Source organism: Dendropsophus ebraccatus, chromosome 3 (assembly GCF_027789765.1).
Source record: "Dendropsophus ebraccatus isolate aDenEbr1 chromosome 3, aDenEbr1.pat, whole genome shotgun sequence".
NCBI classification, from domain to species: domain Eukaryota; kingdom Metazoa; phylum Chordata; class Amphibia; order Anura; family Hylidae; genus Dendropsophus; species Dendropsophus ebraccatus.
Window position 1 is genome coordinate 174418245 of NC_091456.1, and position 22481 is coordinate 174440725.

At 44.1% G+C, this 22481-nt stretch overlaps 1 protein-coding gene across 2 annotated transcripts in view; it reads left to right on the top strand.

The window, feature by feature from the left end:
* CCDC68 (coiled-coil domain containing 68) overlaps positions 1-22481 on the top strand; it is a 48854-nt gene that overhangs the window by 20416 nt on the left and 5957 nt on the right. Inside the window, exons 2-8 of one of the 2 annotated variants that reach the window (XM_069963164.1) lie at positions 7541-7698; positions 14066-14134; positions 16327-16473; positions 17389-17514; positions 18069-18197; positions 19066-19151; positions 21334-21439. In XM_069963164.1, coding sequence (XP_069819265.1) covers positions 7541-7698; positions 14066-14134; positions 16327-16473; positions 17389-17514; positions 18069-18197; positions 19066-19151; positions 21334-21439 — 821 coding nt within the window. The remainder of the gene's footprint in view (positions 1-7540; positions 7699-14065; positions 14135-16326; positions 16474-17388; positions 17515-18068; positions 18198-19065; positions 19152-21333; positions 21440-22481) is intronic. The other variant, XM_069963165.1, reaches the window with a different exon arrangement.

Sequence of the window (22481 nt, forward strand, 5' to 3'; positions counted from 1 at the left end):
CAGCTCATGTGCGGAAAAGCAGTTTTTTCGAGCTTTCAACAACTTTCGAACTCTGTCTACCCACTCTGGTGACATTCGACCTCCTCCTATATCCACTTCATCAATCAGGGCCTCAACAGTTTCTGTCCTTGCTCCAAGGAGGGCTGCAGAGGGTAAAGGGGTAGCATTGTAAACCTTTCCGAGGCGTATAGAAGGCCTTAACACTACTGGAGCACCCCCAGTATTCTTCAACCCCACTAGAAGGGAGTCCTGTGGATGCTTTAATTTGTTTGATGGCCAGACTTCTGGCACTAATTCTACTCCAGGAGGTAAATCTGCTTCAGGATCCATCTCCATCATAAGATGAGAACTGGTGCTGTCACGGTACATTTTAATTTTGGCCCTCATGCAGGTAACTTTACCAGGTAAAACAGTATATTCTTTATTGGCTTGAGTCCACACATGACCAATATCTTCCTTCTGGTATCTTTCCTGGGACTTTAGCAGAGCAAACATGGGCCTCAACACTGGGTGCACTGCCTCCTGCTTATTCACCAATTGAGGTTTCAACATTCTTCGTACAAAGTCAGTGTTGGTGCCTACCAGCATGGCTGCTTCCCCACCTTCTTTAGGTCTGGGGCAGACAACGGCCAAAGTTTCGAAAACTTCTGTTGATCCCACCACAGAAGAAGGAAATTCCACCTTTAGAGATACATAGCCATCATAAGGGAACTTCGTGTCACTGAGGCCCCAGATTTCCAGATTCTCTAACTTGTGAAGAGGGAGATGCTTTAGATGCTTCTGGTAGAAATCCCTAAAAAGTACTGTTATCTGAGCTCCCGTATCCAACAGGACTTTGCTGTACACTCCTTCAATCCGGACTGAGACTACTGGGGAAGGCCCAATTAACTCAGGAGGTGTTCTTGATTTTGTGTCTGTTGTAGCATCAGGCATAACCTTCTGATATCTGGTTTTGGGCCGACTCGTGGTACTTTGAGAAAAGTCATACATGGTGGAGTCTTCTATCCGCTTCTGTCGTGTTATGGCTTTAGTTTTGTCTCTCACCCACTTCAGTGGTAAAGGCTGAACCTCAGTTTTGGTTTTAGCTCGAGGGTTAAAGTTGAACTGGTCCACCCTATGTTTTGCTTGATTGGAGTTCCCTCCTCTGGGGCACCCAGCTGACTCCTTCACTGGGGCCCTCTGAAGTTTCCCGGCTGCTTTCTTGTCTGCACCTCCTTGGAGGTTTCAAGGCTTGGGCATTGCCTCCTAACATGCCCTCTTCCTCCACACTGGTAGCAGATTATAGCATCTTTTCTTTTTCTCTCCTTCTGGGGGGCAGTACTAAAGGGCACAGTCTCAGCCCTTTCATCAGGCTGTAACTGAGTACCAGCTACTAACGTCACCAGCTCAGTTAGCTTTGACACTTGTTCCCTCAGCTGAGCTAACTCCTCCCCAGCACAACAAGCTTGTACTGTCTGCACTTTAGTACTGAAGGTTCCTGGGTCCTTGACACTGACCCCTTTTTCCTCCAACATGGCTTCCTCTTCTCGGACCAACTTGACCAATTGGTTATATCTAAGAGTGCCACAGTCCCCTTGGGACCTCAACTTGAGCATAACTGGGTCTAAGGGTAGGGCTCCTCGAAGTAGCTGTCTTACTCTGACACTGTCCACTGAGTCGGCATCCATGCCTCGCTTCAGCCTCATCTGATGCAATATTTTATCCAGCCGCTGTATATAAAGGGACAACTTTTCTCCCTTTTCTTGGTAAGTGTGCTCAAACTGGTACAAGAGTTCAGAGACTCCCTCTATCCTACCGAACACATCCTGTAGTGCCTCCAGGTAGTCGTGTGCAGTGCAGTCTTTCTTACTCAACTTAAGATTCCTAATAGTATCAGCTGCTACCCCTTTCAAACTTTCCGCTATCCTTTGCCTTTTGAGAGCTTCAGAAACTTCCCATTCATCCAGACCTTGCAGAGCCTGTTCCATCCAGGCCTCAAAGCTTTCTTCATCAGATGGGAGAGGCTGAGTCCCTGAGAACATTGGCAAGCGTTTATATCTAGCCATTGAATGTCCTGACTTGGCACACTTTTCCACTAATTCACCAAGAGCATTCAGAAACTCTGGGCCAATTGTGGCGGTAGTGGTTGTTTGAGTCGAAGGTTGACTTGCAAGCTGTATCGGCTGTTCTTCAGCTGGTACGACTATTTCCACTTTGTATTTTTCATTTCCTACTTCCAGATTGCTAGGCACTACTACATTAGCAACAGGGCAGTCTAATTCCAATAGAACTCTCATGGTATTACCACTCTGGTCTTGCTTTAGACCTCTAATGAAACAACGACTGTCGGACAGAGTCTCGTCCATTATCTGGTAAATCTGTCTATGGGTAAGGATGGTGGTGGAAATGGACAGGCCTAGACAGTGACTCTGGTCCAGTTGGAGGGTTCTGCACCATTCAGCAATGGCTTGTGGGTCTAGGGTTGGTTCTGCCATGATTTTGCTGTTGCTGACTGGGTCTGAGACACTTTGGGGGGGGGAGGGAAAAGGGCGGAGTCACTCAAAAGTAGGCGGTCCACAGAGGATCCCGGACGAGCCCCCAAATGTAGCACACCCGTAGGTGGAGCTTTATTATACTAATTGGATGGGACCCCTGCCTGAAACCTTGGTGACACCCCAAATATTCCCCAACTCTCTGACACAGTTTTCTTTGACAGCAGGAAAACATATTTATTAGGACAGGTTAGTAGAATTGTCCTTAGAGCAGTTAACACAATAGACAATTAGCATACAGCAACAAAGAAAATGATTTGCTAATTAACCAGCAATAATGAACTTAAGTAATGTTATTAATTACACATGCATAGACATTAAATCACACAATAAACTGTAATTTTATGATCTAACTGATTCAAAAATGCTCTCAGAGGTTCTTGTCTGAGGTAAGAGTAAAAAGAACAGGTTTAAGGAGGAAAAATGTGTCCAGAGTCCTCTAGTACCAAAACCCGGAGAAGTCCAGCATGTGCACAGCTGTAAATCCAGTAGCTCCCACAGATAACAGTGCAGGGGACTGATAGGCTTTAGCTGTAGTCTCTCTCTCTTTACATGCAGGTGGGGAAACCTCAGGCTGCAGGCTGTCACTTATTCCCCTCACTGTCACACATACACCTCACAGCACTTGTATTTATTCCCTGTATTTTCCCTCCAGTCTGCAGGGTTATATGTAGAACACGGGGGCTGCATGTGATGTGGCTCCTGTAAGTATGTGGTACTGTTATCTCCTGCTTAAAAATGGCTGACAGCACTACACATCCACCATGTGTCCTTCCTGAAATGGTGGCCGCCTCACACCAACACTGTAACTTGTTGCACACTGTAACTGGTTGTACTCACAGCCCGGGCATGTGTCTGAGAACAGGCAGGTTCTTTGCAGGTGCTTTATGGGGTGATAAATGTCTTTTAGTAGAGAAAGCACAGGGGTCTCTTCACTTGCTTCCAGCAGCATCCCAACACACTGTCCTTGCATCCCCAGCATCCTCTTCCTCCTCTCCTCCCGGCTCCTCCCACACTGACCCTGGGGGATCATGGGTCTTGTAGTTTAAGTATCCATCACTGCACTGGAAAGCTCTGAGAATAATCCCACCCCAGCGCACAGTCTGAACAGCATTAACTCTTTATTTGCTGAAGAATTCCACCAGCAGAGGAGCTCTACACACAAATACTGTTCTACCAGTATTCAAACCACCTTGTGTGAACCCCGTTGCTCTATTAAGATCCATCTATTCATTCACTTACTTACTTTTCCTACATGTATCTACGTGTGTATTTATTTATTTATTATTCTATATTTATTTATATACATATATGTTTATGTATGTGCAGGCATGCACAAGCTGATATGAACTTATGCCATTCAAAGATACACAAACTGGATCCAGTCCTAGCAGTCATAGTGGAACCAACCCACTTAGCTCATAATGTATATTGATCAACAATATTACTATCCTGTTTTATATAAAAACCAGAATTTACACAGGAGAGAAGCCACACTGGAAAATCGATCTATTTGAATGTGAACTCACACAGGAGAGAAGCCACATTGGACAACTGGATCTACAGAATTCACACAAGGCAAAATCATCCGGAATGATCCACTACGGGTCTTGTAGATGGATTTAGAACGGATATAAAGTCCAAATGGATATGGTTGCACCAGTGTTATCTAAAGTTCTTTGCTGAGGAAAGGAGCAAGTAGACCTCCTGAAACGCGTTCAAGAACCAAAGATAACAGAGCCTTTTTTGACATCTACTGTTTTTGGAGTATATCCCGAACCTAAGCTGATCTGTCTGGACATTCAAATCAAACGGCAGTTAGCCAGAGCGCGCGCTCAGATGCATGCGGACGCCGCAAACAGGAGACAGCTCACCGTGCTGCATTAGACCTTAACTGCACGGATCGCAAAGTAGCCGCATTAACTGGAACACGGACTGTCGCTGCAATACTATACCGGACCGTGGGAACTACCGCCGACAGGGTGAGAGGTGGATATTCCACCATTTTTCATCTAATACCATCTTATCTCACCCAAAGTGTACAACTCAAATAGCAAGCTGTCTCACCAGGATACGAATACAATCACTCCAACGGCCATCCAGCGATATAAGCTCAAGCTAGATCTCCTGATTCAGGACTACTGCCATACACATCTGGGTGAGCTGCCTGCGCTGGGCCCGGCGCAGGCAACTTCACTAGGCTCCCTATACACACTTATTTTATCATATAGATTTTATTGTATTTTATTTTATTCTATTATCTTTCTTATCTTTAACATTAGTTAGGTATCTATACACAATTATTTTATATTTCCTACGCATCTAGATTTCTTTTTGTCTTACCTATACAAAGTTTTTTATAGTGACGATTGATTATTAATTATGTCACATGTATTCAATAAATGTTGATGTATAGCTTATACAAGTATACAACTATATGCCTCCACAGTGTTTGTAACACATCACCCGCTTCTAGAGAGCCCTCTACATTAGCACATATCCAATCCATTTCATATCCTGCGAGCGCTGGGATCAGTGGTGCACTCGAAGGGGGTGGACTCCATTCGTAGGGGTTAGGTGTAGCAGACCTTTTCTACTATCTTTTCTTCCAAGAGTGCCTATTGACTTTAAGGTGAATGTCCACTGGTGAATATTTCTGAGTTGGTTCATAGCTTTAACTCCTTAGTGTTAAATATATGCCCGAGCGCCTTTTAACAGCAGTTGGGTGGGCACTGCCTATGGAGGGGGTCTCTCAAGCTGAGCCCTTCCCTTTCCTAATTCTTCAATAGAGATCCATGAAGAAATCACATAACTTGTAATAAAAAAACACAACGGATAAAACATCAAATAAAAATGGCTATATGAATACACACTAAACTGGAAAAAAAAAAATAATTAAAAAAAAAAACAGAAAACCACTGTTTATTTTCGGAAGTGGGGAAGGAGGGGGGAATCAGCTATCTTTCTCTAATCCTGGCTAAAATCTTTAACCAAATAATTTCCATCCTAAAGATATGTTTTCTCCCAGATTTGGATCACTCTATTAGAAACGTTTCCGCTCTCTATGATACATTACTGACATCTAATGAATGGAGGACATTGTGGTGGGGAGGCTGCGGGCTGGATGATGAAGTGTCTGACAAGATTGCTCATTGTCTCCTGAGATGCGGACACAAACACACCTGAGGCACAGGCAGGGAACGCTCACCTTAAAGAGACACGCACACTTTCCGTACTTTTGCTCCATAACAATAGCTGCTTAATAACAATATAGAATTTACACATCACCAGTGCATATGGAGTCTAAGTTTTATTATGGGATCCAGTCATATATAACAGTGTGGTAGCAACCTACCTAAAGTTTTTGTTATACTGAGCCTACAGGGCACTGCTTTAGCCAATGTGCACATTACCAGCACACTCAGTAACTCAATAAGGGTATGTGCACACTATGGAAATCACACGGATAACTTGCCACAGATATTGCCGCTCATCCCTGCGCGCTCCCACTTCACTCTCCGTCTGTCCCATAGACTCCATTTTATGGTCAGGCAGACTCCGCCATCCGCCCAAAGAATGAACAGGTTGGTGGAATCCGTCTGACCATAGAATGGAGTCTATGGGACGGGCGGCAGAATCTTTGGCAAGTTATCTGTGTGCACAAACCCCAATTGTTGTTTCGGTACACAAGATAGTTGAGAAACCTATCCATAAACCTAATATCCCATAAAGCAGGTAATAATCAGCACCACCATCTGGCATCAAAGGTTCCCTATGGGAGAAAGCCATGAGAGCACATGGATAAAAGCTATGGATCCATGGGTGTAGTGTGCAGGCTTTAGTTCCCCAGATGTCTCAGGCATCCTGTAAGACCATCCCTTGGGCTATATTCACACATTGCAAATCCACAATCTCTCAGACTGCACCCCCCTTGTGTCCAGCACTGCCACTCCGTCCCTCCCAGACTGCACCCCCCTTGTGTCCAGCACTGCCACTCCGTCCCTCCCAGACTGCACCCCCCTTGTGTCCAGCACTGCCACTCCATCCCTCCCAGACTGCACCCCCCTTGTGTCCAGCACTGCCACTCCGTCCCTCCCAGACTGCACCCCCCTTGTGTCCAGCACTGCCACTCCGTCCCTCCCAGACTGCACCCCCCCTTGTGTCCAGCACTGCCACTCCATCCCTACCAGCCACCTCCACTTCCTTCCTTGCAGAGATGACATGCCCCTATACCCTGCACCAATCCCTGGCCGCAGCAGTAGATGACTCAAGGTCCGTGAAGCCAGTGATTAAGCTCTAGGTATTATGGGAACAACATCTCTACAGGGATGTAAAAAGGTTGAGAGGCAGCACTGGACACAGCAGAAATAAACCAGGTGAATATAGAGAACCAAAGTAATTTATTTAGCCACTGTGCCCCTATAAGTAATTTAATGATGCTGCTTTATCACAACCCTCCTAGTCACCTGTACCACTACCTCTAAGCATTAGTGCCACCATGCCCTTTTGTACTGTGCCACTTTGCCCCCTAATGTTTTGTGTCCTTAATGATCTGTGTCCTGACTACATAATGCGAGTTGTAGTTCTGCACCATTTGGAGAGCCAAAGATTGGGGGAACACTGAACTTAAATAACCCTTGTAATACTCACCTGTCCTGGCTTCCACACTGCTCTGGGCTCCGCTGGCCAGGATGGATGGAGGCACCACCCATTGTTTTCACACCATACAGCAGGACGAGGAGCAGAGCGAGCACTTCCATGTTCCTGCCTGTGATCAGCTTTTCAATTGTATTGGTGTCTTAAGGATGCCCATACAATCTGGATCTGGATCTGCAGAGTGCTTAATCTTTGATGAAAAAAAGACTTTCTGAATGACATTTTTATATACTATGTTATTTTTGTGATTTTATTATAATGTGTGTATATACTCTCTCTCTCTCTCTCTCTCTCTCTCTCTCTCTCTCTCTCTCTCTCTCTCTCTCTTGTATACTATCTCTAACTTACAACAGTTTATCTTCCAGGAAATGCAAAAGAAATGACAACAATCTCGCCCCCAGAGAATGGGTTCCTAAGGAAAGGTGATCAGGGGTCATCAGATGATGATATATTTTACCTGTACGGGTCAACAGCGGCCCACATCAAAGAGGAGACCGAATACGTCCGCACCGTAAGTTACTGCTACGATTTATACTCCCTATGATTTATTCTTTATTACATCCATGACGACAGACTTATGTTCCTACAAAGCCTCTGTTCTCACCATCTGTAGCCGGAGATAATGTATGGAGATAGATTCTGTATAGTATAGGTGTGTCCACCTTTACTTTTCATCAAATCTAGTTATGGATTCCAATTTCTCACTATACAGTATTATCACATCATAGCAAAATCCTAAGCAAACTGCAATTTATATCACAGCCACTGAGTGACTTCACAGACACCTCCCCCCCCCCTCTGTAGTTATTCCCCCATACTGTATACCTCCCCCTCTGTAGTTATCCCCCCATACTGTATACCTCCCTCCCTCTGTAGTTATTCCCCATACTGTATACATTCCCCTCTGTAGTTATCCCCCCATACTGTATACCTCCCTCCCTCTGTAGTTATTCCCCATACTGTATACATTCCCCTCTGTAGTTATTCCCCCATACTGTATACCTCCTCCCCTCTGTAGTTATTCCCCCATACTGTATACCTCCCTCCCCCCTCTGTAGTTATTCCCCCATACTGTATACCTCCCTCCCTCTGTAGTTATTCCCCCATACTGTATACGTCCTCCCCTCTGTAGTTGTTCCCCCATACTGTATACCTCCCTCCCTCTGTAGTTATTCCCCCATACTGTATACATCCTCCCCTCTGTAGTTGTTCCCCCATACTGTATACCTCCCCCTCTGTAGTTATTCCCCATACTGTATACATTCCCCTCTGTAGTTATTCCCCCATACTGTATACGTCCTCCCCTCTGTAGTTATTCCCCCATACTGTATACATTCCCCTCTGTAGTTATTCCCCCATACTGTATACCTCCTCCCCTCTGTAGTTATTCCCCCATACTGTATACGTCCTCCCCTCTGTAGTTATTCCCCATACTGTATACCTCCCTCCCCCTCTGTAGTTATTCCCCCATACTGTATACCTCCCTACCCCTCTGTAGTTATTCCCCATACTGTATACATTCCCCTCTGTAGTTATTCCCCCATACTGTATACCTCCTCCCCTCTGTAGTTATTCCCCCATACTGTATACGTCCTCCCCTCTGTAGTTATTCCCCCATACTGTATACTTTCCTCCACTTCACTACCTCCACTTCTATGGTGGATGGCCAAGATACAGCTGGACCTTATTATGTTGTCATGTGATGCCAGTGCCAGGTGGGCACACAGGTCTGATGGCACACCTGCTTTTAGTTGATAAGGCCGGTTGTACCCTTTTCCCCTGTGGTCAGTGTCCTGCCGGGTCCAGGTCCCTTGGTATAGTGTAGTCACAGATGATTTAGTCACGGATGGCTAGAGCAGTGTAATGACTCTCCCGAATAGTAGGACCCGCCACCCACAGAAAGGGGAAGTGTTCCAAGGTTGCAGTGTGTATGCTGTGTAGGTGGTGATGAATGACCACAGACTCTTGGAATAACGTTGAGTTGGTTTACTACTTGTAAATGTGCAATAGGTAATACAGAAGATCTTTGGTATACACTTGATAAAGTTCCAATACAGACTTGAACATAAGACAACCAGATCTGCGAGATAAGTGCTGAGTAGGAGATAGTTGTGTTGATAACGTTGTACTGAGGTAGAGTAGCAGAGAGGAGGAGGCTGTGAGAGTCTCAACCCATGTAGAAATGTGCTCTGCCAGGATGTTGGAAGAAAAAGAAGAATATTGAAGAAGAAGAAGAAGAAGACCTGTGCCTGTGTCACACCACCTTATGCCCACTAGCGTTGGCCGAACCATACTAATGGGTGACACAGGCCCCAGACCTTGTTACCTGGGCTGAGCGGAATGCTGAGGGTTCCCTGCTGACACTCGCACTGCCAGATGAAGTTCAAAGGCTTACTGCAACTTTGCTCCACCTGGATCAGTTCCTAGCTCTTTGGCTCTAAAATGGATACTGTTCTGCAATGTGACTTCTCCTTGTCCACGGTGTGGATTGAGGTTATCTTTTGGCTGGACCTCTCCTAAGAGGTTAAACACTGCATAGTGCTTTGTGTGGGTACTTGAGAGAAAGTTGGTAACAGTGTGGTGTCTTGCGTCCTACCCATGCGGGGCACTGGCTAAGACGGAACTTTGGGGACCTGGCAGAGGGCCAGGGTCCGGACAAGACTGCTGTGAAGAGCTATCTAGCTTGCTATCTAGCTTCCTCCACACTGTCCCAAACGGAAAGCTCTTGCTCCTCCCCCACCCAAGCGACTAACTTCCTCTACAGCGTGTAGGGTGCGCTGTGATTGGGTGAAAAGAGTGCAATAGAAGAATAGAGAGAAGAGGTGATCGGAAAGAAAAAAACAGAAATCCTACTGGTTCACAGATTCTGGTACACACAAACACAATATCCCTTTGCGATCCTTCAGCTGTGCAGATTCCATACATGAATACATAATACAGGGACATCTAGTGGTCAACCCTTATTACTACTTTCACTATAGTAATACCACAAAAAGTACAGACTTTTGCGAAGGTTGTATATAATAGCAACACCCCTAGTGGGACACCACAGCAACTTACCCACCCGGACTATTGGTACGGCCACCGACAGAAAGGGGAAGAAATGACCTAAGGTGTGTGACGGATGTATATAGGTGCTGGTTCTGATGTAAGGATGACCGAGTCCCAGTGAATAAATAAAACAGTTTTAAAGAGGATGTACCACCAGGTACATCCTCTTTAACCTGAACCCACGGATCGAACGGCGCCGGCATAGGGAAGCCGATGCCGCAGTCCGTTTTTCGGACCGAGGCCCGGTTCCCATGCACGGCGCCGTTCTATGCACCAGAACCGGCCGGTGCTCAAGCACTGGAGGTAGGCCGGCCCGCCCCCAGTGGGAGGTAATTCTCTCCCCTCCATGACGCGGCTCCCTTAGAATGAATGGAGCAGCGTCATACAGGGGAGGGAATTCCCTCCCACTGGAGGCGGGCCGGCCTACCTCCAGTGCTTGAGCACCAGACGGTTCCGGTGCATAGAAAGGCGCCGTGCTCTGCCAGAACTTGAGGGAAGAATATTTGAGAGTGAGAAGCTTACTTGTACCCGTTGTGGCATGGTGGGCTGTAAGAGGCAGTTCTGTGCCTCTGGAGTGGGAATTGGAGTTCAGGTGGAGCTCCTGTTCCAGATACTCCACTCCAGCCCTAGAGCTAATGAGGCTCTGAAACCACCTGGTGGAGCTCTATTAGAGACTCCAGAGCTTCCCAGGTGAAGGCTCCAAGGGTGGGAGAACACAGGCAGCGCTAGGCCTGTGGGAGCTACAGCCAAAAGGGCTTGGTGAAACCAGTAAGTAGAACTGGTGACGTTGAGCAGTAGGCTCAGAAAGTCAGCTAGGAAAGCTGTGTTGTGTTAGTAAGTGGCTAGACATCCTAGGTTTTATTATTTTGCAGTGTTGCTTATATCTTTTTGTTTTTCCTTGAATGGATAAATAAAGCTGACTGTGGTCAGTATAAAGCATACAGCACTGACTGGACTGCAATTTGTGATGTGCCAACCGTCTCAGAGCCAGGAGATAGCGATCCCAGCCAGTGAGTAACCCCCAGATTGTCACACCGTGTATAGACTATGTCTAACCACCTTCTACCCTACAGTGGTGAGGTACTCATCCTAATAGGAATCCAGCCCCAGCTGTGGTTACCTGGCTGAAGCTAAGTGTACGAGGTTTCCCGGTGTCACTTGCACTGCGAGATAGGATACGTAGACCCTCTGGTAGCTTTGTCCTATCCAGGCCTGTTCCTCTGTATATCAGGATACTGTCCTGCACGTTGTAGAGAGGTTCTCGGCGTGGGCTGGGTTTATCCCCGTCTTGTCCTCCTTGTAGTGTCTAGCACTGCATAGTGGAAATAGTGGATAGAATGGAGAAACTGGAGAAACACATGTCGTACTACCTCATCAACACACTGTCTAGACTACACTTGTCCTGGACAGGGGTCCTGGCAGAGCCAGACCCTGGCTTGACTACAGCAGGGACATCTGCTTTGTGTGCCCTCTTCCCATGAGAAACCAAATAAGACTGACGCTACACTTCCTCCCACCAAGTGACTACTTCCTACAGAGTTATGTAAAATACCCTGTGAGTGGTGGAAATGAATGTGTGCAAAGAAGAGAAGAGAAAGGATAGATCAGAAAAGAAGAGTATCTCTGTTGGTCAATAAAAGTACATAGCATATAAGAAACAGTAACCCTTTGGGAGCTTCAGCTGTGCAAGACATAAGAGCATATACACAAAACACTGACATCTTGTGGTGAAACTAATAAATACTTTCAGCACTACTTAAATTTGAGAAAGGGGCTTTTGCAACAAGTGTGACATAGGAAACACCCGTGGTGGGACACCACAGCCTCCACCAAACATGTGCTGCTGCAGTGACATCTCAGGGCTGTAGCATGCTACTGTACACAATTTGCCTAGGCTGTAAAGTATATGTACACAATTGTCTCTCCCTATGCTAAAGAAAATACAAAAGCATAGAAAGGACAGTAAGCTAGTATTGTCTTGTCTTGCATTGCCAGCTTACTGTCTGAGGACCCACTCAGCTACTACAGCGTACTACAGAACCAGGGACTCTGCGTAGCAACAGATAGCATAGCATGCTTTGTGACAGATGTAGTGCTCCAATAAAACAGTTGCCACCGGCTACATCTGCATTACGTATATCAAAAACATTGCAAAAGCATGTTTTTTATAAGCAAGTTACCTCATTCCAGACATGTCAGGATATGTAGATCTGTGAGTAGGTAAGGGAGGACACGTGTTTAGGTTGTATAGACTTTAACTGTACAGATGTAGATCATGAGTTTGTCAAGGGTAACAATACAAAATAATTTACATGAAAAAAAATATATATATATTTTTACATGTGTTAGCGGTTAGAAACAAAGCTGTATTAAGTTTTCATGTTGCAACCTATTCCTAGTTTCAGACCTAGCTCATATGGGTTGACATGATTCCAGGATGGTACTGTAACCAGCTTCATTCCTGTACTGCTCTACCCATCTAACACAGTGTGATCTCTACACCTTCAACTTGATGGTGTCCCCCCTCTGAGCACTGATGCTGTCTATATGATCTCTCTCACTCCCTCTACAGATATCTCTGATGCGTCTTGATGTGCTGTATACTCCAACCACCCAATAACCCTGACCTCCCCCCCCCTCCCCACCACTCATATCCCTATCCCCCTCCACTCTGAAGATAGGGGAAGGAAAGGATGTAAATGACACCGGTCTTATGTTGACAGCAGCCAGGAGTATTATCCTGCTGTAAAAAGCAGCAGCAGAACATTCAGCCATGTAAAGCAGCTGCACAGTCTCTACAGCAACAATATGGTAAAGGTAAAATATAATAAGGTAAAAAAGGAATTATTACATAGATGTCCATGGCCTTTACCTCTATTCTGGAGATTTTAATCTCAGCCTTAAAATTACTCTGTATATAATTTTTTCTGCCTATTTTCAAGAGAGAAACTAAAAACAATAATGCTTTTAACATTGGGCATTTCACTTTAAGGCCACATTTACTTTATATTTACTTTTAATTTAATTTGATTAAACAACGGTTTGCTGGCTTGCAACGACGGCCGTTATTTAATCACCATGGCCGATCAATTTACTTACTATGGAATCCCGGCTGACGGAATTTCATGCGACCGCACAGAAAACTAACATGTCAGTTTTCGAATAGCGGCCGCACAAAACTAACAGTGCAGACAATGTAAAGTGGCGCTCTGGCCGCACTTAACATTGTCTGCAATAGGTAATTGGAATGCAGGAGCACCCAAATGCGCCCGCATTCCAATTAAAAACAAAACAAATAAAGTTCACTGCTGTAGCGGCCGAGGTGAACTTCACTAACAGCAGCCGTTCAGTGACACGGCCGTGTCTCAGAACAGCTGCTGTCATACCTTGTGTAAACTTGGCCTAAAGGAGTATTCCCATCACCTAGAATTTTGTTAGGGTATAGTGAATGCAAAAGAAAGCAATTTTGCAAATGCTTGGCCTTCTTTTGAAGTTTGTCCCCTTGTTGATCCTGTAGTGTTACTTGCCTGGGTTCCAGACCACCGCTCTCCGCTCTGGGAGGAGTGGCCAGATGGGACACCAATGTAGTATAGTTTTATTGGATTGTCCCTGGAGACATGTGTAAACTCTGTGGGAGACACAGCAATGCCGAGCTGATTCAGCTCCCCCCCGCAGACCCCCACCCCAGTGCTAAACCAGGAAGTGAGCAGGGATGCAGTGGTGCCGAGTTGAACTCTCAGCAGATGGGACAACCCCTTTAAATAGCTCTGGTTGTCACCAGTTTGTCACAGTCTCTGGTGTTGATAAAGTTTCATTTTTTTTTTCAGATCCGAGCAACTTTAGAGAAGATTCAGAGTCAATTATTTAAGGATGAATTGAACAGTAAGAATACACAGGTAAAAGGGTTTTTAAATGGTTTACAGCCACTGTAATTAAAATGCAGATTTCTGAATACATCCAACTTATAATTCAGAGATGTCTCCTTTATAAGGGAAATCAGTGCTCAACCATCCATTGACACCGATGTTCTCATAGGGATTGTGCCACCACATTGTTCCATATATGATAGAGCTTCACCCCGGACGGAATAGAATGGCGTCATATGTGGGAAGCGGGCTGTGATTCAAAAAAAGGGCTTTCCCGTGCCGGCGCTGTTCTATCCAAGGGCAAAAATAAAAGCAAATGTACTGATGGAGCATTTGCTTTAAAGCCTCATCTCCCTGCTGACTCTGTCACAGTCTATACAGTCAAGCTGACAAGTGAGAAGCAGAAAATAGAAAGTGTCAGCCTGCTGTGCCTGCTATCATTTTAAGATTTTTTTTTATATGTATTCTTACATGAAGAAAATAAATTTATTTTAAAGTGTTCAGTCCATGACTGATCAGTAGAACTAACTGGGAGAAGTTCTGGTTAAGCGTGTTCTCTCCCTGATCTGTGTCATGTGACCGAGACAGACTCACAATGGCAGTGTGCTTCTCTTCCAGTTCGTCTTCCTGATCGGTCGGGTCTGAATGCTGGGTACTCTGTAACATGTCAAAAGTTTTTATGTTTTAAGGTCCTAGAGTTAGATCCTGAACACAATACTAATAATACATCACTGAAACCCTACAGAATAGAAAATATAGAACAAAACATAAGACGGCTTATTCCTCTAATACTCTAGTCCATGCGGGGCTGTGTCTGTGACTTGGACTTTCATATGCGGCTATTACTGCGCCCCGTCACTGTTTGCTTTCTGCAATTACCTTGTATTAGTGAAACCAGATGGGCTGTAAAGTTATTGACATACAGTGTGTGCTAAATGGGTGTATTTCCCTGCTCTGCCTTCATGGTTCCTGATAGGCGTCATGTGTATATTTTATATGCACAGGGTCAAGTTTCTGTGGATACAGATCACCAACAATGCTGAATAGGTCACTACTAAAGATGAGCGAACCAGCCATCAACTCGATTCAAGGGCTGTGTTGGATTCGTTCTTACACTCTCTGGGTTGGGTTTTCAGCAAGTGTATAAAGCATAAACTAATCAGTCATCCCCAGTATAGAGCACTGCTGTTTACTGTACAGGAGCAGGGTCTCCTGTCTTTGACAGGTGTCCCTGCTCCACTTTATAGTTTGCATGGAATCCTATGCAGAGTGCCAGTAAAGACTGTGTGGAGATGCAAGATGCTTAGCATCACCGCTTATACTCCTGAGTATAGTAAGCAGCAATTCACAGAGGATCACTGCTTACTGTAGAGGAGCAGAGACTCCTATTGTTGACTCCAGTTCCTGCTCCTTGTAGATTGTCTGGTGCTCTACATTAAAGTAGTAAATATAGAGCATAGAGCATTGTCACTTAGCTACCGTTGGTACACAGGTGGAACACCCAGCTAAGTGCATGTAAACTGAAGAACAAGCATACAGTGTACATCTTACAGGAGCAGGGACTCTTGTTTTTTACAGATGTCCCTGCTCCTGTACTGGTTTGCCTAAAGTAAATCACAAAAAAATTGGGATTCAAACTAATCACATTTTTTTTCTTTTTTCTTTTTTTCCTTTTTTTTTTAACAAATCCAATTTATTCAGAATCCATTGGCTCATGTCTAGTTATTACCATGTAGCCTTTAAAAAATATACTCTGGTAGTCTGCGAATAGGGTTGTCTGCTAGTGGCTCTTTCCACTAGCGTCACATAATATATAATGTAATATATATATATATATATATATATATATATATCTATATATATATATATATACACGTGTGTGTGTGTGTATATATATATATATATATATATATATATAATTTATTTTATTTTTTTAGATTTATGATGATGACCTTTCCTTAAAGGATTTTTTCACTTTCAGTGCAGTAGAATAACCCCAGGATTAAAAACACAACTATTTTTTCTTCCAAAAACAGCGCCACACCTGTTCCCAGGTTGTGTGTGGTATTACAACTTGACTTCCTTCACTTAAATGCAACTGAGTTACCATAGCACATACAAACTGAGGACTAGATTGGCGGAGTTGTAATACCCTATAAAACTCTTTATATCGTACATATCTTTATTAAAGTTGATAAACTCATGACTAAAATTACTTTCAGAATTCTTCACACCTAAAACAAAATGGACACGATAAAGAAGAGGAGGATTCATTTGGCTCCCGATATAAACGGATCATTGAGAAGTTAAAGGATCAGGACCTGCAGATCCTGGACACTCACAGGGAAAATCAGGATCTGCAGATTAAGGTAGAACCACAAATTCTTAAATAGTTATGGAGTCCTTCAACTTGTTCTCTAAATATCTCCTCCATGGTGGAGTCAGATACTGAAAAATGTTCTGGTTACAAATATGTTTCTACTTTCTGACTATAGTTTTTCTTTTATTTTACTTTTTGTATATCATTATGGTGGCAGCCATCTTGCCTTAGTTTCTGCTCTGCTCTGTTTAAAGGGATACTCCAGCAAAAATAGTTTTCTTTCAAATCAACTGATGTCAGAAATTTATATAGATTTGTAATTTACTTGTATTAAAAAAATCTCCAGTCTTCCAGTACTTATCAGCTGCTGTATGTCCTGCAGGAAGTAGTGTATTCTTTCCAATATGACTGCCACCTCTGTCCATGTCAGGAACTGTCCAGAGCAGTTCTATGGGGATTTGCTCCTGCTCTGGACAGTTCCTGACAGAGACAGAGGTGGCAGCAGAGAGCACTGTGTCAGACTGGAAAGAATACAATAATTCCTGTAGGACATACAGCAGCTGATATGTACTGGAAGACTTGATATGTTTATATAGAAGTAAATTACAAATCTTTATAACTTTATGACACCAGTTAATTTAAAAGAAAAAAAATCACTAGAGTACCCCATTGCTTTACAGCGGCCACATAAACATAGACAATAATAGACTAGAGAGGACCCTACTGACTTCTATAGGAGAGTTTTCTGTGACCTGTGAAAAGGAGCTGTTCCTATAACCTATTGTGAATGGTGTATGCTGTGTTGGTTGTGATGATAAGGAAGAGACTGCAGAATAGTTTTCTCTACAGAACCGCAAGTGTGAGTCAATTATTAGGCTTAGTGGCCAGATTAAAAACTGCAAGATTTCAGGATTATTATAAAGTGTAAATAATAATAATAATAATGTTATATCTTTTGTTCCAGTTGGAAGCGACTCGTGAAGCCGGAGCGGGCGCAATACGGGACGCAACCCGAAAACTGTACGAAAATTACAACAAGAAATCTGAACAACTGAGGAAATCTCATGAAGAAGAGAAGCAGCAAATACAGGTAAGGTGTCATATTGGTGAAGCATGCTGCAACCTGTAATCGGAGAAGAACTGATCACCGTAGAATAGGGGGATACAAAAAGAAAGGGAATACTAATGGGGTACTCCAGAGAAATAAATATTTTCAAATCAATATCAGAAAGTTGTATAGATTTGTAATTCACTTCTATTTAAAAATCTCAAGCCTTCCAGTACTTATAAGCTTCTGTATGTCCTGCAGGAAGTGGTGTATTCTTTCTAGTCTGACACAGTGCTCTCTGCTGCCACCTCAGCACTGTCAGGAACTGCCATAGGACTTGCACCTAATGGGTTACCATGGCATACGAGCACTTTAAAGGATATTCCATGGGATATGCCATAAATGTCCCACCGACCCTCTTTGTATTCATTCTTCATCCTGATATATGGCAGGACAGGAGTAAAGGAATCCAGTCCTGGAGATGGGTGGAGGTCCCAGAGATGACACACATTCCTGCCATATCCATTGGATACACCATAAATGTCTGAGGAGGGAATGAAGTTGGTAGAAATAATGGCGTGTGTTCTCCTCGCTAGGCGTCTTCCGCAGAAGATGAAGAACGGTTTAAGAAGAGCATCGAGAAACTAAACAGCATGGCTGATAAAATTCAGGAGAAGCACAGCCGAATCCTGGAACTGGAGAAGCTCATGGAGAGAATGGAAGCGGTGAGCGATATAGGATTTATAATGTTACTACTAGAGGAAAACGTTATAATCTACGGCTATGTCGATTGATAAGGGATATACTGTATGCAGACAGTCTTACAACTCCTATGTGTTTCTATGGCAACAGACTACAAGCAAACCTTGTGCAGTCATAGGCTTAGTTACCTAGTCTTTTGGGCTAATGTACTGTATGTTGGAGAGAGTCCTAAGACCTGATAGCCTATAGTGATGGATCATATGGAATAGCATTGAGCATGGTGTTTTATTAAGCATCAGGCTACTTGAGAGTGCTTGATGCTTGACCGAGCACCTAGTGGTCCTCAGATGCTTGGCTCAAAGTGCAAGTCTGCTTGCCAGTCCTTCATAGATGCTACCTCCTCCGCCAGCTTCTTTTGTGTATTTTTAGTAATCTCAGCATGTTTTCATTTCAATGTTGTCTTTGGAAATAAAAAAAAAACTGCAAAAACATGCTGTCATAAGTAAATATACACAAAAGAAGCTGGCAGGGGAGAAAGCAATCGGTATACTCAGGGATGGCATCTATGCAAAGCTAGTGATACACTAAGTGAATAATACAGTATGCCCCCTAGGGGGTTAAGTTAAGGGGCCAGACTGTCATTTTCAGATTGACGAGCACTCGCTCAATCCCAATAAGGACCAATAGGATGAATGATTATCCATGTAATAGATGGGCTGCATGGTGGCAGCAGACATCTATAGCTCATTGATTGGGAGTCCTGAGTATAGGATCCCTATATCAATGAAAAAGTGGCATATGTATATATATATATATATATATATATATATATATATATATATAAAGCACATGTCCTGAAAATATACTTTTTTCCCAATCTTTTCTGTATAGGAAAATGCAACTTTGGTCGAAAAGAAACGATTACTTGAAAATGAGCTCTCCAGAAGGATGGCCGATCCTTCCAGCAACAACAATGGGTCAGTAGTTGGTCTTCATTCCTATTTGGGGGATGTTGGTACTACTGATGGGGTTATCCAGGCTATTCATTGCCCATATAATGCACATTCACTGTATATAATCACCATTCCTGCAGTCTTATCAGTTCTGCTGCATCCATCCATTTTACATTGTTTTATGGCTCATATAATCCGCCACCATCACCACAAGATCACATAGGCAGGTACAGGCAGAAACAAACCTGCAAATCCCGGAGTCAGTCAGAACTTTGCAACAAATTAGAACTGGTTTGAACACAGGACCACAAGTGGTTCGCTTCCACCAAACCTGCTCTTACAGTAAGATAGGGTTGCTTCATGCATCTCTAGCTTACTGTAATATATGGGTGCTTTCCCCAGCTCTGCACAGTGAGCAAACTCCTGTACGCAGCTTTCCCACTTGCTGTCAAGTGCAGAAGCAGCTTATTAGTCTTCAGTCTGCACCATCTCTACTCATTGGGGGGACTTTGTAATACTCCCCATTTCTATGTATCCTCAAAGCGACTCTGTACCCACAATCTGACCCCCCAAACCACTTGTACCTTCGGATAGCTGCTTTTAATCCAAGATCTGTCCTGGGGTCCGTTCAGCAGGTGATGCAGTTATTGTCCTAAAAAACAACTTTTAAACTTGCAGCCCCGTGCCAAACGGGAGTATCTGTACTCTAACTTTGCACCACCCCTCCGTCCCTCCTCCCCACCCTCTTCATCATTAGGAATGCCACTAAAACATTTTCTCCATGCTGAACATTGCACAGGTGCTTAACGATCCAGCCCATGTGCCGGGCTGCCACAGGTGGGGAATAGGAGGCAATCTGCCTGGAGCATTCCTAGTGATGAAGAGGGTGGGGAGGAGGGACAGGAGGGAGGGGTGGTGCAAAGTTAGGGCACAGATACTCCCGTTTGGCACAGGGCTGCAAGTTTAAAAGTAGTTTTTTAGGACAATAACTGCATCACCTGCCGAACGAACCACAGGACAGATCTTGGACTCAAAGTAGCTATCCGAAGGTACAATTGGTTTTTGGGGGGGTCAGATTGTGGGTACAGAGTCACTTTAAACAGGTTAAGAGACTATAAGTATACAGCCAGGGAGGCAGAACTGTCATTACATTCATTATAACTGCACAACAGGAGCCATATAATCACCATCAATATAAAAAAAAATCCTTCAGATCAACTGGTGCCAGAGATTTGTAATTTACTTCTATTAAAAATCTTAAAGGGGAACTCCGGATAAGAAAAACTTGTTTTCTATTAAAAGTACATTAAAAGTTATATAGATGTGTCTATATAATGTATTACTGTAACTGTATGGTTCTGCCACACTGGTAGCTGATAGAAATCCAGGAAGTGAAAAAAACTGGCCTCTGTGCCAATTCACATTGTCTCCTGCTCCTTCTGCTACCCCCCCCCCCCCCTAGGAGACAAATCTTCCATGCCTTTGTCTCACATTGTGTGTGTTTGCTGATGATGCAGACAGGGGGCCGGGGCGTGATGTCACAGGAGGCTTGGCTGGATACCCCAATCCCCTGACTGATTCACCATCTCTGACCAGCCAGAGGCAGGTGCAGCACTAATTTTATTGATTGTAATGGGTGGGGGCTGTGATGGTCAGCTGAGGGAAAGCATTGCATTCTGGGAAATGCTAAACCAGGAAAGACAGAAACACAATACAAATGGATTTTTGGTAGTTTCAAAACTGGGATAGACAGGTAAGTATGCGTTATGCTTCTGCAGAAGTTTCATTTTTTTTAACCTCTACCCGGAGTTTCCCTTTAAGTCTTTCAGCACTTATCGGCTGCTGTATGTCCTGCAAGAAGTGCTGTATTCTTTCCAGTCTGACACAGTGCTCTCTGCTGCCACCTTTTTCAGGAACTGTCCAGAGCAGTAGCAAATCCCCATTGAAAACCTCTCCTGCTCTCTACAGTTCCTGACATGAACAGAGATGGCAGCAGAGAGCACTGTGTCACACTTTAAAGAATACACCACTTCCTGCAGGACATACAGCAGCTGATAAGTACTGGAAGACTTGAGATTTTTTTTAAAGAAGTAAATTACAAACCAGTAAATTTAAAAAAACAAACATTTGGTGAACAACCCCTTTAAGTACTGTCATTCTCTCTTGATACATTTGCTTATAAATTGTTGTGCTTTTGGCTGTATAGTACTTTGTCGGTCCGGACTGAGATTATTACTGTTGAAGAACAAATAAATCACCTGCAGCAGCTGATGATGTCCCAGCACCAGCACCTGCGCGCACTGATCCAGGAGGTGAGGGGTCTTTAGAGTGGTGAGAACTGTTCATGGTGTTCTCTCCATCCTCATTGTGTTTTTTTTTCTTTAAGTGTGAAGTAAACTTATTCAGACATATAAAAGTATTTCCTAGAAGTCTCAAGTTAAACTCTCAGCCGTGGAAATAATTTCTCATCTCTGTAGTTTTGTCACCACCTAGTGGCAATGTAGGTTATTGCAGAACTCAAACATCTTCACTGAAGATGAACTAAGAAGCAAGGTATCCTTTCCACTGTTCATTCCCCATTTTTCAGAGTTCAGCTTGAAATTAAACAATGTAAATACAGTGGTACCTTGGTTTAAGAGTAACTTGGATTAAGAGCGTTTTGCAAGAAGAGCTCACAGTTTTTCAAAATTGTAACTTGGATTAAGAGCATTGCTTTGGTGTAAGAGCTCCCTGTACTGGTTCGGAGCTCGAGTGGGGGTGGGGCATGGTCTGCATAGCGGGGTCTACAGCACTTTACTCTGACCCAGGAAGTCTCCCTCACCTTCCAAATCATAGCAGATCCACTTCAGGCTGGGGCTTGTATCAGGGGACAGGACGGTGGAGGTAACCTCTCCATAGCTGTAACCCCTCTCTCCCCGGACAGAGAGTGCTGCTATACTGTGCCCACATCTGCTCTGCTCATTCCTTCATGCTCCCTGCAGTCTCTGTCAGCCCTTGTGTTTCCCATCCTCTCCATTCCTGCTATAATGTGCCTGCACTTACACTCAGCTATACACGCTGCTGTTATAATGTGCCTGCACTCACACTCAGCTATACACACTGCTGCTATAATGTGCCTGCACACACTCAGCCATTCACACTGCTGTATAGAAACACTTCTGTCACTGTCCTCCTGCACAGCTCTGTGATTCTCACTTCCTGATTGGTCCATGCTAAGTACACACCCCTTCCCCACTGCTGTCATGTGACCACACAGACCTCTGACACCAGCCCTGCTGCTGAGTTGTGATACCACACACAGCTAGGGGGCGCTATTTTTTTTTTTTTTTTTTTTAATAGCTGTTTTTAAATTTT